General features: G+C 36.6%; 1 protein-coding gene across 1 annotated transcript in view; it reads left to right on the top strand.

The window, feature by feature from the left end:
- The window catches only part of REV1 (REV1 DNA directed polymerase), a 65,061-nt gene that overhangs the window by 35,302 nt on the left and 12,473 nt on the right, over positions 1-17,286 (top strand). The window contains 10 exon segments of the mRNA XM_075737996.1: positions 2,525-2,654; positions 3,659-3,787; positions 4,437-4,479; positions 4,481-4,504; positions 4,506-4,550; positions 4,552-4,594; positions 6,970-7,089; positions 10,649-10,869; positions 11,879-12,051; positions 15,981-16,083. Of these exon segments, the coding sequence (XP_075594111.1) occupies positions 2,525-2,654; positions 3,659-3,787; positions 4,437-4,479; positions 4,481-4,504; positions 4,506-4,550; positions 4,552-4,594; positions 6,970-7,089; positions 10,649-10,869; positions 11,879-12,051; positions 15,981-16,083 (1,031 nt within the window).

Below are 17,286 nucleotides of genomic sequence, written 5' to 3'. Positions count from 1 at the left end.
ACATGAGCATATTTTTTACATCCATGCTTCAACGTGGAACCCACTTCATTTTTTGATGCTTCATGCTTTCCAGGCTGTTCTCTGATTTTTGCCTTCTCCAGGTCTTGCTTATTAGAAAAAATGTTCCAAATTAAAAAAAAAAAATGTTAAAAAAATTTAAACAAAACAAAACCCTTATCACTTTTGACCAAATACTGAATTCTGCTGCTTCACCTACTTCTTTTTTTTTGCAAATTACTTCTTTAGTGATACTGATTCCTGCCTTTTATCTGCATTGCTAGACAAATATCTAGTGTCAATAGATTCTTGAATCTTTATGGAATACTTTCTTTTTCTTGTTTGAATTCATCCAAATGTATAACTTTTAAATTTAAAAACTTTGCTTTCAGTCTCACCCTAAATCTCCAAATTGGAGATATCCTTTCTGGTAGTAGAAATTACTTCTCTACATACATGCCATCTTTAACATTCATGTTCTAAAGATAGAAGATTAACATATGTTAATCAGGATTCATAGTTTGGGGTCTCTTTTCCATGGCCAGGATGCCCAAGATGTGAATGTTTTCTAGGCTTCCTTTCCCTCAACCCTACTATCTCCCTTTTTCATTCTAAAGAGCAGCAGATTTTAACCATCATATTAGTCACAGATTTATTCTCAGCGATTTCTTTTTCACAGACTTGGGTCCTGGCCTCTGATTTCTCCATCCGTTGCTCCACATTCACCATGTGCCTGTCTAGTTTCCCAGCTTTTGATGAGAGGTTCTCTACCTTACCTTCCATTGAGGACAATGTGTTCTGCATTGCCCTGAATTTCACATGAAGTGACTCCATCAGCTCATGGGGGGATCTGCTCTGCTGCGATGTGGAAAAAGTCGACGAGTCCAATGAAGATAGACAAGATGACATCATCATCTCAGGCCAGGGCACAGGAAGGCATGGACTAAAGAAATTGTTCTTGTCATTCTTATCTTTATTTGGGGCATAATTTTGCTCTAATTTTCAGTTGCAGACATCTTAGGTAACTCACTGAGCTCATCATATATTAAAATATTTAAGATATAAGAAGGTTCACAAATTTAGCAGAAATGCTGAATAAAAGCACTTTTTCGCATGAGTCAGGCTCTACCCGTGCTGTCTCCACTCACTCATTACAAAACTTTCTCTAGTCTGATAACTATTCATATGTGCACATAGCACCATGTTTCCTTTCAGTCAAATTGTCAGTGTGTAAGTTGTTAGTAGCATGAAATATAACTAGGCATTGTGGCGCTCTAAAGAAAACTCCCTGTTTATTCTATTACAAAGGTGTATGGTATTAAATAGAGTACAGTAATGAAAAAGAACTATAACATACCTATTGGATTTCATTTTTACTAAATAGAAGCTTTTTGTCTGTATGATACCTTGTTGTTTTGATTCTGATGGGGAGTCTGGGAGGGCACAGTAGCTTTTGCATCTAGCCATTTTTTCAGGCTGATCTATATTTAGAGTATAGGCATGTATCCTTCAAGGTTTACATAGTGTAAAAACTGAAATAGAGAGGAATAGAAAATGCTTTACTCGATTCCAGTATTCAGTGTCACAGAATTCGGTTCTAGTACCTAGTATGCAGTGGGCCTGGAGGACTCTTTACAATTTATTTAAGACCATGCAGTAAAGTTTTATAGAATCAGGGAAGGTCTGTCTTGTTTTAAGTCTGGGATTGCAGTATTTTTAATTGTATCATTTTGATCCAAGATAAGTTTATGGTGATATCTGAAAGAAGTTGACATATCCTAATAAGAGATTTATTAGGAAGTAAGAGCAGAAGTTTTGTCAATTTGTTAAAAGAAATAGAAGTTTCTAGCTAGTGTTTTTTAATTTAAGCTAATTAGCATTCTGGTTATTATTTGACTTCTTAAAAATCACTTTGTGGTATCTAGATTATTAGAAATATAGTTTTAAGTAAGGAGTTGTAAGTATGATAAAAAGTGGGTTTGTATTCTGAATTTAATTTCTGTGTTCTGGTGGTAGTTGTGCTTTTTGTAAAAAGGAGTGTAGCTAAGTGTCTTGTGCAGCCAAGCAGTTGGTAAATTTTTGAGTGTCTTTTATTTGTTACAGGGTATGGTTATAGCAGTTATAGCAGTTAGCCTCAAGTGTTTAATTGTTTTTATTGTCATTAAAGCTGAGATCAGTCTTATGTTACGATATAGTGTATTTAGTCACCAACAAGCTGCTGTCTAGTAATTTGGGGGAAAACAGAAACAGAATTTTTCTGTAGCCTAATATTATTCTTACTAATAGATACAGACCTGTCTGCAGAGAGAGATTGTGATGAGGGGAGGGGAGAGTGTCTCTGGGTTGTTGGGTTTTTTTCTGGACCATGATTTGAATCAATATAGTATTAAGAACCTCTTCATCAACAGGTAGCAGTATAGAAATTGTATAAAATAAAACCCATAATTTTTATTTTATTTCCATTCATTCTGTTGAACTCTGAAGAAAAATAACATAAACCCAACTATAAATATTATTTTCCAAGCAGAAATTAGAGTACCTGATAAGCTGGACTCATCAGTCTGGGAGCATCCGGATTGCACACATGTGAATGGAGCTGACTTCAATCTCACTGTACTGTCCATGGCTGAAATAGCTTCTTGTAGTTATGAAGCCAGGTAGGTAAAAGTTACCTATCAGGTTGCTTGAAAATGTCATACCGATAGGCATAAAATGTTGAAAAATAGCAGTTAAATCAGTTTCTTTAAATTTATCTAGAGAGGAATTTATTTTTATGTTTGGAGAAGTTGTAGTTATATAGATTATTAGAATTTAACACACGATCTTCTCAATGGATGCTTCTGCTTTTTAGACACTGCTTAACAGTTCTCAACTTAACCTATGTGTTACTTGAAACAAAGCCTATTAAGGAAACCCTTATGTCGTTCACTGTGATATTGTTGATTTCATAATGTTATCTTCACCTTTCTGTATAAAAATTGCATTCTTTAATGGAATTAAGAACGGTTTGTCACTGAAGTTTTTAGTTAAAATCAGACAGTAAGTATGATTACTAAACTTAAAACCATCTCTTGCACAGATTATGTTGAGCATCCCCAATAACACATCTTATAAATGTTCAGAATATGAAACAAGTTGTTATAAATATAAGCACAGTGTTAGAAATACGATTTTCTTCCCCGATGGAAATAATACTCCAGAAATTATTCCTTCATTGGAACCTTTCTGAAGCATGCTAGGATAGGCAGACTTATATTTGTATCTCAAAAAGTTAGAGTTTGTTTATTTATTACAGAAGCATAATTTTGCTAGCTTGCACAGTGGATTATAAGATCCAGTTACCTTAGTCACTGCAGTATATGCAGGGATTTAATTTGAAACAGAAGACAGCAAGTAGTGGTTTCTGGAGACTTTGTCTTAAGCGTGTTCCCAAAGGCAGGCTGTCCGTGCTGCATGCCTGAATATTATACAACTAATTCAAATACTCTATTTGCAGTTATTTTTCTTGCCTATTAAATTGCTAGCAGTTGGACTAAATTCCTTTTTATTGATAATTCATTTTTGTGGGAAAAAACAAATCCTTTATTTGGAAATACCCCATATTAATTTGTGGAAAAGTTGATACTGTGTTTATTTGAGTTTTTTTATTATTTAATTTTAGACAAGTCGGCATAAAGAATGGAATGTTTTTTGGCCAAGCAAAAAAGTTGTGTCCAAATCTTCAAGCAGTTGCCTATGATTTCGATGCGTACAAAGAAGTTGCACGGACAGTATATGAAATATTAGCAAGGTAACGTGCTGTTTGTTTACATGATCTTTCATGGTAAGGTTATCAAGCATATTTTGTTTGCCACTACTGAATGCCATTATTCAATTTAGTATTTTCATCTCCATGTTACTCTTCGGCTTCAGTAAAGCCATTCCTATTTGAGATCTTCCTTTTGTAGTATTTTTGTTGAGCACCGTGCTTCTGAGCATTCTTTTATCTTGAAGCCTAATCCTGTAAACAGTCAACATCTGACTTCCAAAGGAGTCGTTAAATTTTTTTACTGATAGCACTATGAGAAGCAGATCCCTGCTTAGTAGTAAGATTCTTCCAAGAGGGTTTTTTGAGTAACTTAAGAATGGGTTATTGGAGTAACATCTATTAGAAACTACTTTCTGGTTTAAAATGCACTTAAATAAAACTGGAAATTTGTTATTGTGAATGAAAAACAAGTATTCAACTCCTTCTCCAGCTGTTCATTTAAAATCGTGATGCATGTTGAAATTAGTCCTACCTTAGTAATGTTACTGTAATTTGCAATATGTAAGTGATGGGTGATACAAAATAAGCAGGGAAATGCCACCGACAGAAGGAAGACTTATTTGCTACATATTTGTTTTAACAGATGGTGAGCTGTTGCTGGTGTTTCACCTCCTTTACTTTGTGTTGATAGCTATACTCATAACATCGAAGCAGTCAGTTGTGATGAAGCTCTAGGTAGATATCACTGAAATCCTTACAGGAGACGAGATTGACTCCTGATGAACTTGCAAATGCTATCCGCAACCGAAATCAAAGCCCAAACTAAATGCACTGCTTCTGTTGGGATGGGTACGTACCATCATTTCATTTCTGTTTGCAAGAAGTGTTGTTAGGTGCATAAAAGCTACGTAAGATTGCTAAGCTCTCTTTGTGTGATACGGAGTATATTGCCATTTACATTAGTGTAAATAAAAATGCAATAAAATCTTCATAAGTGGAAAGTTTTAAGCAAAAACTTACAAAATTGCTGTCACTTCTCCTTTGTTATCTGAACAGTATGCTAAAATCGCCATCTGATTATATTCTTAGATTCATTTTTATGAACTGCTGCTGTATTTTTTCAGTAAATAGAAAAATGAGCACAGATTCTGTTGCTTATCAGAGATAGCACTGTTTACAGAATGGCATGATTTAACATAATTATTAGAAGTATTGAAAACGAAGATTTGTGTGATTTGTAGTAGGTATTGTGTATGAAATCACACATCTGAAAAGACTTTCTTGATTTCCTTTCACTTGGCCCCTTCCTTTCTCCTTTGTTTTCGTCCCTAATTAATACTAGAGTTGAGCATCTGTAAATAAATATACTGAGTGTATTTAAGTATATGAAATCCGCTTGTGAGACAAGCTGAAATTCATTACTGTAAGCAGAATTCTTCCTTTATTTCTTATAATATCATAGTACAGAGACTGTAATTCCCTGGATTCCTGTTTGTGTGTTGTTTTGACTTGAAACACATTTGTAATCTCTTTTATATGCTTATTTAGTGTGTTCGCTTTTTCTGCAGAAAGAGCAGAATTAGTTTTTAAAGCATTATTTTCTAATCTGATACCGTAGTTCTCTTACTGATTGAAAGAGACAAATACCTATGAGCATTTTTTTTCCTAATAATCAATTTGTGTGAGAGATTGGAAAATAGTTTTGGTATCCTTTCTAGAAATTCGTATGGTAGGTACATGAGAAGGACTTTGTCTTTTCACTCATCATTCATCATTAAGTAAATAAATCAAAGGAAACAATTGTACTTGTAGTATTACATGAATGTGGAGACTTTATTTCAGAAACATGGTCTGCCAGAAACATACATCTTGTGTAAGTGATTTATATGTTGCCCAATGGGAAAGTTGTACCAATATAATAAAATGTAAATTTGAATAGATACTGTTATACTCTTGAGATCTCCTCTCAACACTGTTGTCTGATTAGAGATAAATTAAAGAAGGACACGCTTATGCCAGTTGAATAAATTTAATTTTTACCCTAGAGATTTTAGTGGCTTAACTAAACTGATTTAAACAATGCTAGTAGAAGATTAAACACTCATCTATAAACATCGTGTATCTTGGTTTCTCATTTGTTAAGTGAGGTATTAGTTTTTTCCTGCTTCACTTCAGTGTTGTGGGAATAATACATTGCAGAAGGTAAATCACTGAGATTTCATGGCATTAGAGGCTATGTTGGTACGTTTGATAGATTAGAAGATCAGAAATCTTCAGTACTCTATAGACAAAACATGGATCCCCAAAGTTAAATAGGAAATTGAATGAGGAATCTGTCATTAATTGTTTCATCAATTTAACCTCTCAGGAGAAGCAGTCCCCATAAAACTCTGTTAGAGTTCTTATTGACTAAAATTTTAGAAGAGACAAAGAGAATGTGAACATAGTGGGAGGAGAACAGTAATAGTAATACACAGTGCTGAGAGCTGTGAATTCCCCTGACCTTTTATTAGTTTGCTTTATCTTAGAACAGGGTGTTTGAGTGGCAATAATGAGTGTGTTTGGGTATCATTTCAGAGATCTTACTGGCTGAGCATGAATAAGCCTATAAACAGGGAAGAAAAAATTCTGAAGTAGGTCTTGGTCCCACCACATTTTATGAGTACATATAGTAATTTAATAAACTCATTGGATTTTTTTTAGCCAATACTCAGGCCCAAATATTAGATTAATTCCAGTATTTCACATATAATATACTTGGTGGAATTGTCACCTAAGTATTACTTACATTGACCACAGTGGATTTTCTGAGGTTCTGCAGCGTTAAAATATTACACTTCTGAATTTTTTAGCCACTTGCACTTAACTACTTATCTGTACCTCTACCTGTGTAGAATGTAACCAAGACAAATAAATTCAGTGGTCTTAGTGAAGTGTCCCACACTTATTTGTTGGTTCTTTTGGGGGTTTTGGTGTTTTTTCTTTGATTGGTTTTAACTTTACAATTGCAGTTACCCCTACAGTTACACTGCTGTAATCACTGTTAGTTGGTAAATTGGAAGTAGGTACTGCAACTATGTATGAATATATTTCATTAAAATCTTTGTAAAAGATAAAGAATTTGACTGCACTTTCTGCATTTCTTCCTTGACTGTTGAACTGTGGCATTCTACTTGAAAAGACAGAAGTTACCACCGACACGTTTTAATTTGTTGTTTTTACAGGTTCCAATATTCTGCTGGCCAGAATGGCAACTCGTAAAGCAAAACCAGATGGACAGTATCACTTAAAACCTGAAGAAGTGGATGATTTTATCAGAGGGCAACTTGTTACCAGTCTTCCAGGTACTCTTTTTCTTTTAGAGGACATTTTGGCTCCTGATATTAAAACAGTTTCAGCTACAAATCTGTGTTCTGGATCAAACAAGAATAGATGCTATTCCATGGTTATGATCTGAAAAAAAGAAGATACACTGATTGCAAAAAAAATTTCTGAAATTTCTGAAAAGAATTTCTGTGACTTTTTCTATCTTTGAGAAACATCTTTTTTAGTGAAGAATTTTACAGATTCACACAGCATGATCTACTGTCATACTTGCAGTATATACCTATGAAGCTCAGGGTTTAGTATGTTTACTACCTTATATTCTTTAATAAAATTATCTAGATGAGTCATTTCAAGTGAGTGCTAGCTTGCGGTACCATAATGAATGTAATAAAATGATTAACATTAGGTACTTATCACTGAGAGAGGTGAGGTTTGCTTAGAACTGAGAACTAGCCCAAGAGTGTATTCTTTCTAAGAAGGAGTGTATCAAGTCAGGAGTTGGAAAAAATAGCACGGATGCCATAATAAAACAGAGAATCTGTGAAGGGAAAGAAAGGAGGGAGACGGGTTTGTTTAATCTCTGCTGCATCTAGGAAACTCTGAGAGATTTTGAAGAGAAGGACAGAACAAAAATTAAGAAATAAAATTTGGTAGAGGAGAATTACTAAACTAGATAAATGTTTCTGCTTACAACATGAGCTGTATTAGAATGGCTGATAGACAGGAAGGTGGAAAGTAAGGCTGCTGTGAGAATATTACTGTTATGCTCTGCATCCAGCTATAGACAGGTTTTGATTCTGGTAGACTTAGAATACACGTTAGGCATTTGTTACACAGGTAATTATTTTTTCGTGTGAGGGTCATTAGTCAATGGTATGCTGTAAACTGTGTCAGAATGGGTTGATTCTTTTAAAGAACAAAACCAGATTTGTCAAATTCCAACTGTTTTTTGCCTAGTTGTTTGAAGAAATGATTGTGACAGTGATTATGATTTATAATTTGCAAGTATGACAATACTAATAATTTTATGAACTGTTTGGCAGTTTCAGCCAAATCTTACTGAGAGATAGAAGTTCTAATGACATGATGTTTCCACAAGTTTTGTGAAAAATGAAAGCTTGACAGGGGAGAGTGATCCAAATGAGTACATCCTTTGAGGGACAGGCAGGCAAAATTCAACTATTGTACATTTTGGCAATAGTTCCCAGTTGTGTATATGTATAGTGAGAGTAGATGTTTTCTGTCCTGCATTCCTTAGATCAGAGAAAGAAGGATATTTCAGTAAGGGAGAAATGGAGCAATTGAATGAGATGCCTGTGGGCATAGAGAAAACAAAGGAAAAAGCTGCAGGGGAGGAAAGAAGCATTTCTGGCCCATAGGTTTTAGGGAAGTTCTCCAAGGCATAGTGGGATTCACAGAGGTGGCAGAGACCTGGAGTTACTGTGCTGAGAGAGTGATAGACAGTAAGGACATACAGAATATTTTTCTGTTGTTCCAGGAAAAGGATTTAAAGAGTTGTAAGCTAAAGTGTTGGTTCCTGGCATGTAACTCTGTATTGTATTCAATACTTCAGTAGTATAATGTCACACACACATAGTGCAAAAAGTGCTGAATAAGTACTCATTTATGCTTTGTATGTTAGCGATCAGCTGAGCTCAGCCTGCATCTGTACACACATATTTAGTGCTAAATGTTCAAAATAGTATTTTTCTCTGTTCAGGGAAAAAAAAAAAAAAGAAAAGGGAAACAAAAAATAGACAGCAGTAGACATCGAAATGGAAAAGTGGTAGGAATAACATACATAGGTGCAGGTTTACCAGAAATTCTTTTTATCTATCCCCTTCCATGGCCAAACATAATTTACAGCACAGCACCATTTCTCTTTGACGTAGCTTATAGGAGATAATTTTCCTCCAGAAAATTATTCATATAGTACTGTGCTTTGACTCGAGCATTTTAAAGTTTTGAGAATTCCCTTGCATGTTCATGGTAAAAACTTGTCAGTGTCTGTGTCAATAATGCCACCTAGACAAACGGATTATGAAAGATAGAAGCCAATTACCTGAGATTTCTAACTTCACTGACTTTGGTAATGTAAACTCGTAGGACTAATATTTTTTGGAAGTAAATTTCAGAAGAGATGCCATCCAGAGGGACCTTGACAGGCTCAAGAGGTGGGCCCATGTGAACCTCATAAAGTTCAACAAGGCCAAGTGCAAGGTCCTGCACGTGGGTCAGGGCAATCCCAAGCACAGCTAGGGGCTGGGCAGAAAATGGATTGAGAGCAGCCCTGAGGAGAAGGACTTGGGGGTATTGATTGATGAGAAACTCAACATGAGCCGGCAGTGTGCACTTGCAACCAAGAAAGCCAACCGTGTCCTGGGCCGCATCAAAAGCAGCATGACCAGCAGGTCGGGGGAGGTGATCCTGCCCCTCTACTCCGCTCTTGTGAGAGCCCACCTGGAGTACTTCATCCAGCTCTGGGGGACCCAGTACAAGAGAGACATCGAGCTGTTGGAGCGAGTCCAGAGGAGGGCCACAAAGCTGATCAGAGGGCTGGAGCACCTCTCCTATGAGGACAGGCTGAGAGAGTTGGGGTTGTTCAGCCCAGAGAAAAGAAGGCTCCAGGGAGATCTAATTGTGGCTTTCCAGTACCTGAAGGGGCCTACAGGAAAGCTGGAGAGGGACTGTTTATCAGGGAGTGTAGTGATGGGACAAGGGGTAATGGGCTTAAACTAAAAGGTTTAGATTAGATGTTAGAAAGAAATTCTTCGCTGTGAGGGCAATGAGGCCCTGGAACAGGTTGCCCAGAGAAGCTGTGGATGCCCCCTCCCTGGAAGTGTTCAAGGCCAGATTGGATGGGGCTTTGGGCAACCTGGTCTAGTGGAGGGTGTCCCTGCCCATGGCAGGGGGGTTGGAACTAGATGATCTTTGAGGTCCCTTCCAACCCAAACCATTCTATGGTTTTATTCTATCATTCTAACAGGCCACCTCTCCAAAACCCAGAAATATAGTTAAGTTTATCATACTTACGTATGTGGCGTTGCCATGGATACCTACAATTTCCAGTGCTTGGTAATTCAAAGCACAAGTGATATGGGTATGCTATCACTTCTGCTTGAAATATTATTTTTCTATTTAGGAAGCAGTGGAACAGTAGTCAAAATATTTGTTGGTTTTCTTTAAGATTAAATCACTTCTGTATGATGGCAAAACATATTACATATTGGACACTCTTTTTGAACTGAGTGTTGTGGTGTTCAGAGCTATATACTCTGTAACAGGCAGTACCTTGTCAAGATTTGCAAGCAGGAGTCATTCACATTTTACCCAGAAATAAAGAAACATGCTGCATTATGACATCTTAAACTAAATACATAAAACAGATTAAAGAAATACAGGTGAAAACAGTAAAAGTTTCCATTCAAACCATGTTTTATTGAGTGGAATTTATTTTTATGGTGTATATTTATTAATTTGATATGACCTAGTGTAGGTTTAAAAAGATACGGTTTATTTATTCAAAACCTGACCGCCTCTGAATTGTGTAGAGCTAACTAATTGCTTTGTTGTTAGGAGTTGGCAGGACAATAGAATCTAAGCTGGCTTCTTTGGGAATTAAAACCTGTGGAGATCTGCAGTGTGCTTCAATGTCAAAACTGCAAAAAGAATTTGGTCCAAAAACAGGACAAATGCTCTACAGATTTTGTCGTGGTTTGGATGATCGACCTGTTCGTACAGAAAAAGAAAGAAAATCTGTTTCAGCAGAAATCAACTATGGAATAAGGTTTACACAGGTAAATTCAAACTTACTTTCTTTTCTTCAGTAACTTCTTCCAGCTGTAGAAGAATCTTCTCATATTCTGATTATTTTCACTTACACTTTGATCTGTTAGAGCACCATCTTAGCCACCAAATAGAAATGAGGAAAATGAAGAAGTAGGAGACCAAACCATAAAATGGGAGGAGAGACTGCAAAAGTATTGGACTGAAAAGAAGCTTGCACAAAATTAGCTGGCTATTCTGCATTCGTTATACAAGTCTGGTACAGAAAAAGAGAACTGCAGTAGGTTTGTCAGCACCTAGCATTCTCTTTCATTTAAACGCTGATTATTCAAACATGCCAGTGCCTGAAATCATCACCAGCTACTCCAGTACAAGATTTTAATTAGCCTTTTTACAAATACTATGGGGAGGGGGGGAGTGTTGTTGACAAAATTGTATTAAAAAATAACTCAGCTCTTTGCTGGCTACTTTAGCATTTATAGACATTATAGAAAAATCAGGTTGGGAGAGACCTCATGATGTTGTGTAGTCCAGCCTTTTGCTCAAAGCAGGGGATGCTATGAGATCACACCAGTTGCTCAGGACTTTATCCAGTCTGGTGTTGGAAACCTTCAGGAACAAAGACTGCACAACTCTGAGCAACCTGTTCCACTGCTTGACTTCCCCCATGGTGAAAAAGATGTTCCTTATAAGCCCTACGCTCTTCATCTTCTAGGTGTGTGCGTAAAATTAGACTTGCAATTCTGTGTTGGGGTTTCTAAATACTTTTTTTTTTTAAAGACTTACTTCCAAAAGGACTTAGTATTTACCTACTTATTTCAGCATTAGGATAGGAATCTACCATCTTGCCTAACTGCAGCAACCTACAATGTAAACAAAACACCTGAAGTTAGGTAAGACACTTGCCTGTGAGTCAGCTTGCTCTTTTCAGTTTACAAAATCTGGATTGTATTAACCCTTAATGATTTACCTTCAATATTTGAAAACTAGTAATCTAAACGTGTTGTTTTTCCCCTTCAGCCTAAGGAAGCAGAAGCTTTTCTTCTGAGCCTCTCAGAAGAAATCCAACGTAGACTTGAAGCTGCTGGTATGAAGGGTAAACGATTGACCCTTAAAATTATGGTCAGAAAGGCTGGGGCACCAGTGGAGCCTGCAAAATACGGAGGTCATGGAATCTGTGATAATATCGCCAGGTAACTGTGCATGGAAAAAAGAATGGTCGGTGGTAGACATGAGCACACTTCTGCAGGACATTAAGCACCAAAACTTAGAGGAAGATAGGACAGAAATTTTTTAAAGTGCTTAGTATCTCTTTGTCTGCATATCAAACCTGCAGCGGAATCAGAAGTAGAATATTATTATCAGAAGTCCTCTGTGTTTGGGTTGTACATACATGGTCTTTTGGTCATCAGCATGGAATGTAAATCCCACAATGATAAAAACCACATCATTTTGGGAGGAGAAAGGAGGAGGAGACTAAGGTCTCCAAATCAGAAAGAGAGAACAATTTTACCAGTTGTCTTTGTCCTTTGAGTTTCTTCAAAGAGGAAAATGAGAGAAAAAGGAAATATATCAGAAGTTGAAAAGTTTTTTGGCATAGAAGAAACAATTTGTGGTTTTCAGAGGAAGCAGGAATGGGAAAGAAGGAATCTGACTCCACAAATGCATTCTTTGTGGTTTGAAATTGCTTTCTTGAGAGAGTGTACTCTAGTGTGTCTGTGGACACTACTTAAAAATTAAAGTGATTTAGAGAAATATTTTCAATGAATTATTGTGACTGTCCATTTCTCTTGGTAGAGATGTACATTTTTTTCTCTTTTTTCCTTTTTGACTTTAATAATCTGTAGCTTAATGTTGCCCTTAATTTGATAATAGTCTCATGAAATACTAGCTAATAAAAGTGTTTGAAAATAAACCTTTGATAAAAGGTTTGTCTTCAAATGATAATACATACGTACATATACATTGGTGTACGTTTCTCCAGCTTGCTCAATATTGGAGCTGTTTTTCCTTTTGCAGTACTTGTAGAAGACATATTTACATCGTGCACTATGACACATATGCAGCGGCATTTTAATTTCTTTCAGTAACCGAGTTGAAATGTTCTGCTGCTGCAAACTGTTTACTCTCCCTGAGCTGTGTAGTGTTGTGTAATTTTCTTTTGCTTGAGGGACTTTCTGCTGTTCATTGATAGGTTGTTGATCTCCTGCTGATTGTGACAGTTGAGTCAGTTCTCAAAGAAAATTGCCTTTGTACTTGTCAAGAAGGATGTCTGATCAGTACTGTTCTCCAAGTCTACAGCACTTGGGGACGAGGGCAGTAGTTGCAGAATTACTTGCTGCAGAAGTTGGATTCTAAAGATTGGAGCTGGCATCAGACAGCTTGGACTGCAGTTGTCCATCTTAGTACAGACAAGTTTCTTTGTGTCAAATCTGCCTTTCCTGTGGTTTCAGTGCAGTAAGTCTGCAGAGAATTTTTTTGGTCCTAGAAGAGAAAACACAATGAAGATCCAAAGTAGAGCTAAGAAAGTTGAATCTCTCTAACATCAGAGACTGTGCCCCATGTTTCAGCTGTTCAAGAAAGCAACTTCTTGTCTGTTGACCTTCACAGTTAGGTTTTTTCATCTAGTCATGAGTTCCTTATCAGAAGTGCCTTTGTTTTCTTGTGGATCATTACCAATGTAATAAAGTCTCCTTCTACCTGGTCTCACTGCAGTGCTGGTGATCTCATTGAGATACTGCCCATCCCTATTGAAGTGGGATAACCCAATTACTCCTCCTGGGTAGCCAGTTGATAGGTCACTGTCAAAGGAGTAGGACCTTCAGCTTCCACAAGCAGTCCGGTTACTCTTACCCATTATTTATTTCTGATTCTTCTTTGTTTCCTATTGGTCAACTGGATGATGTTGACTAAAGTTTTTTTCCATCTCAAATTTATTTGTGTACTTTCGTAATACACAAGAATGAAATCTAGGCATAAAGCATCATGTAGTTATATGCTGCTTCATACAAGATTGTCTCAGAACATTCTAAATACATGTTTATTTTTCAGTGAGACACTTCCCTATCAAAGCAGTTGTTCCTTAGGTAAAGGGATGGTCCTGGCTTTTGTGTGAGGGTGCATTCAGCATGTTCAAAGATAGGTCTTTTCTACTTTTCCCTCCATCTCAGGTTGTTGCAACAGATGAATCCCTCCTGAACTGAAGGGTCATATGCTGATAACTGAAGAGGTGGGGGGGTCTTCTTTCAGTGGGTTAGAGCTCAACAGTAGAACATGTATGCATAGGGTCTGTCTCATACTTATGAGCTTGTGACATACAATTCAGCTGTATTAAAATTGAAACTACCAAATTCACCTTTCACTATCAGAAGCTCATCACCTTTTGGGATTGGTATATCAAGAAGAAAATCCTGCTGAAGCAGGTCTGATGCTAGGATCTCATTTGGCAGTGTCTCTGTTTCTGCTTCTGGCTTTACTAATGAACTTGGCAACCTCAGTCAATTCAAATTATGCTATTTATATTATTATTGTTGTTGTTGTTGTTGTTGTTAGTTTTATATAGGTGCTGTATTACTGTCTTCATTAGAGCATTTCTGTTCAGTTCAGTGAAAGGCTTTCTAGCAGCAGCAGGGTCAACTCTGGAAGTTGCATCCTGGCAAATGGGTTAGAATCTCAGGGTGATATTCCCTCAGGTGTGTTTTCCCTACAGCCTAGTTCTAACAGTTTGGGATTATTTACTGGAGCTAAAGGTGACCAGTTTCTCTTTTACTTCAGTTTAAGATTTTCTCTGTAGCTGTAGCTCATGACACATTTCTTGTCCCTTCACCTCACAGGTGAATGAGTTGCTACACTTTCTCATCCTACAGGTCAAGATTCCTTAAAATGATCATCATAGTCCTGCAAAGGATTCAGACTCGCAGATACACTTAAAATCAAATTTAACTTCTGAGATATTAATGGTATTTTACTGCATCATTGGTATCAAGTCCTGATAGTACAGCATAGGCCTTTGTAAAATATTCTTCTGAAATGGTGTGTACCTTTAGACCCATCCTACATTTCTCCCTAATATTTTGTATAGTTGCATCTTAAGAGTGATATTGATCTCCTTTTTTCTTAAAAATGTTAACCTATAAGGCTTAGGGTCTTCATATCATTCACAGCAGGAAGGTTTTTCCTTTTCATATTGACAGAATCAGACCTTTCTGGAGATCACTTGGCTGTTCATGTCAGTTTCTGACAGATTCAAAAGTAAAATTGAAGGAGATGCCATCAACATGTTTAGTGAGTTGTCAGCATGGCACTCTGTCAAAACACCAAGGTGTAACTTCCTTTTGTCCATAGAACCCACTCCATCAGAGTTGAAACTCTATCAGTTACCTCAGTGAAAAGACTTTACATCGCTCACGTTCATTTGATTAGCCACCTGAAATTCTGTCTTTATCTGTCTCAAATGTGCCATTAAAGAATCCAGAACTACCAAGCACTACTAGTGCCCTGCCAAGCTCTTCGGTGGCAATTTGTAAAACTCACAACCAGGTAATTTTGTGAGAGTTGTTGCAGAAAATTGCCCACAGTATAAGATGTGTATTTGGAATGTTGCTTAAAGTTACTTACCATTAATCCAAGTTCTTTGTTATTTGTAATCCACGTGCACATGCCTGTACCTGCTTCTCCCTCAGAGTTCCATCTGAAACTCTTGCTGTAGACATTGACAATTGACATTTGAAATAATACTGAGCAAACTCTATATGAACCAAGCTTGAGCAAAGGATAGTGCATTTCTATGAATACTGTAAAGTAAAACATTTTTGTCTTGCTTCAACAGACAGCATGTATATAAATACATACTATATTTGACAATTTAATGTGTAGACTGCACAGTGAGAATGTTCAATTAGTAAGTAATCTGGGTTTTTTTTTTTCTGTAGAGCATGCTTAGTTCTAATTACCTTTAAAAAGAAACCACAGAACAAACAAAACCAGTGTTCAGTTTCTGTATGCCAAGAAATTACAATCTGTCTTTCTTTGAGGTCCTCTCTGGAATAAATACAGAATTGTTGTTGTCTTTAGGATTTGTGAAACAGCTTCCTTTCTAACCATACTTTTTTATTCTTTGTAGGACTGTGACTCTAGACCACGCAACAGACAGTGCAAAAGTGATTGGGAAAGAAACTCTAAATATGTTTCACACAATGAAACTGAACATATCAGACATGCGAGGGGTGAGTTTATGGGAAAACTGAAAATTATTCTCTTTATCGACCTTCTGTATTGTCTTTCATAAATTTTCAGTTCTCCAGGGTAGACAGTAACCAAACTTAAGCAAAAGTGTAGATAATACAAAGCTTATGTAAATTAGGCTATGCAATCATATTATGTTTTTTATGTTTACCTTTGAAAAACGTGGTTACGAAGCCATAAATGTAAAAAAAAGAAAATTTTATTATGATATGGATTAATCTGCAACCTAAAACAGCCTGAGGTAACAAAGTTAGACTGTATATTCTACAGTTCTATTAGCACGTGTAAATTTTATTTTGCCTTAGAGTTTTCTGTAAACTTTTGCACAGTTATTAGTTAAGAAACTCATATAAATACTGTTTGTAATGCCAATCAGAGATACAGATCAGAGGAGTTTTTGCTCTAGACTGCAAGTCTTAGAGCCAGAAAAGTTACCAACCCATGGTTTCACCTTTGAAGTTAAATTGCTGGCTCTTTTGAATCATGGGTTATGTTAGAACGCTCTTGCTAATCTCAGTGGTTTTGTCATAGCAATGTGAACTCACTATAAGACTATTTTGGCATCAGCGATTTGTTTCAATGGAGCACAGAGGCTTTCTAAAACAAACCTGCATTTATTGGTCATCTAGATGTAGAAGTAGGGTTTTGATTCATAATGTTGCCTTGCAAAGTCAGCTCCATGGCTTGAGTTTCTTCTTGGAGCTGAGGAAACATTTATAATTCTCTCCATGTCTTTTTCTAGTTTCTTGTCTGTCTCTCTCCTTTGCTGTCTTTTTTCTTAATAATTATGGAGGATTAGCAGTAAGCTTGCACAAGGTACCAGTGCATTCTCAGTTGGACACAGTTTTTGAACTCTTGTTGATTTGGCATTTAAAAGTAAATGAAAAGTGAGGATGTCTTTCAAAATGAGGAACACCTCATCTGACGAAGACCACTTTCACCAAAGTACTTCCATCCATTGAGATTTTGCAAGAACCATGTCTAGAAGTGAAACAACATTATTTTTCTCGTTTGTAGACTGAAATGATGTGTTTAGTATAGATTGTCCTCAGGAAAAACATTCCTTTCTTCTACAGGTAGCCAGATTTAATACTAATCATTTTCTGGTCAGTACTTCTCTATTTGTTAGTGTCTAAGAAATTTCATAAGAAACACATTGTTTCATGATCCTGTTGACAGCACTT

The sequence above is a fragment of the Balearica regulorum genome, chromosome 1 (assembly GCF_011004875.1).
Source record: "Balearica regulorum gibbericeps isolate bBalReg1 chromosome 1, bBalReg1.pri, whole genome shotgun sequence".
NCBI lineage: Eukaryota > Metazoa > Chordata > Aves > Gruiformes > Gruidae > Balearica > Balearica regulorum.
The sequence above is the reverse complement of the archived record's forward strand: the minus strand, read 5'-3'. Positions and strand labels throughout refer to the sequence as shown.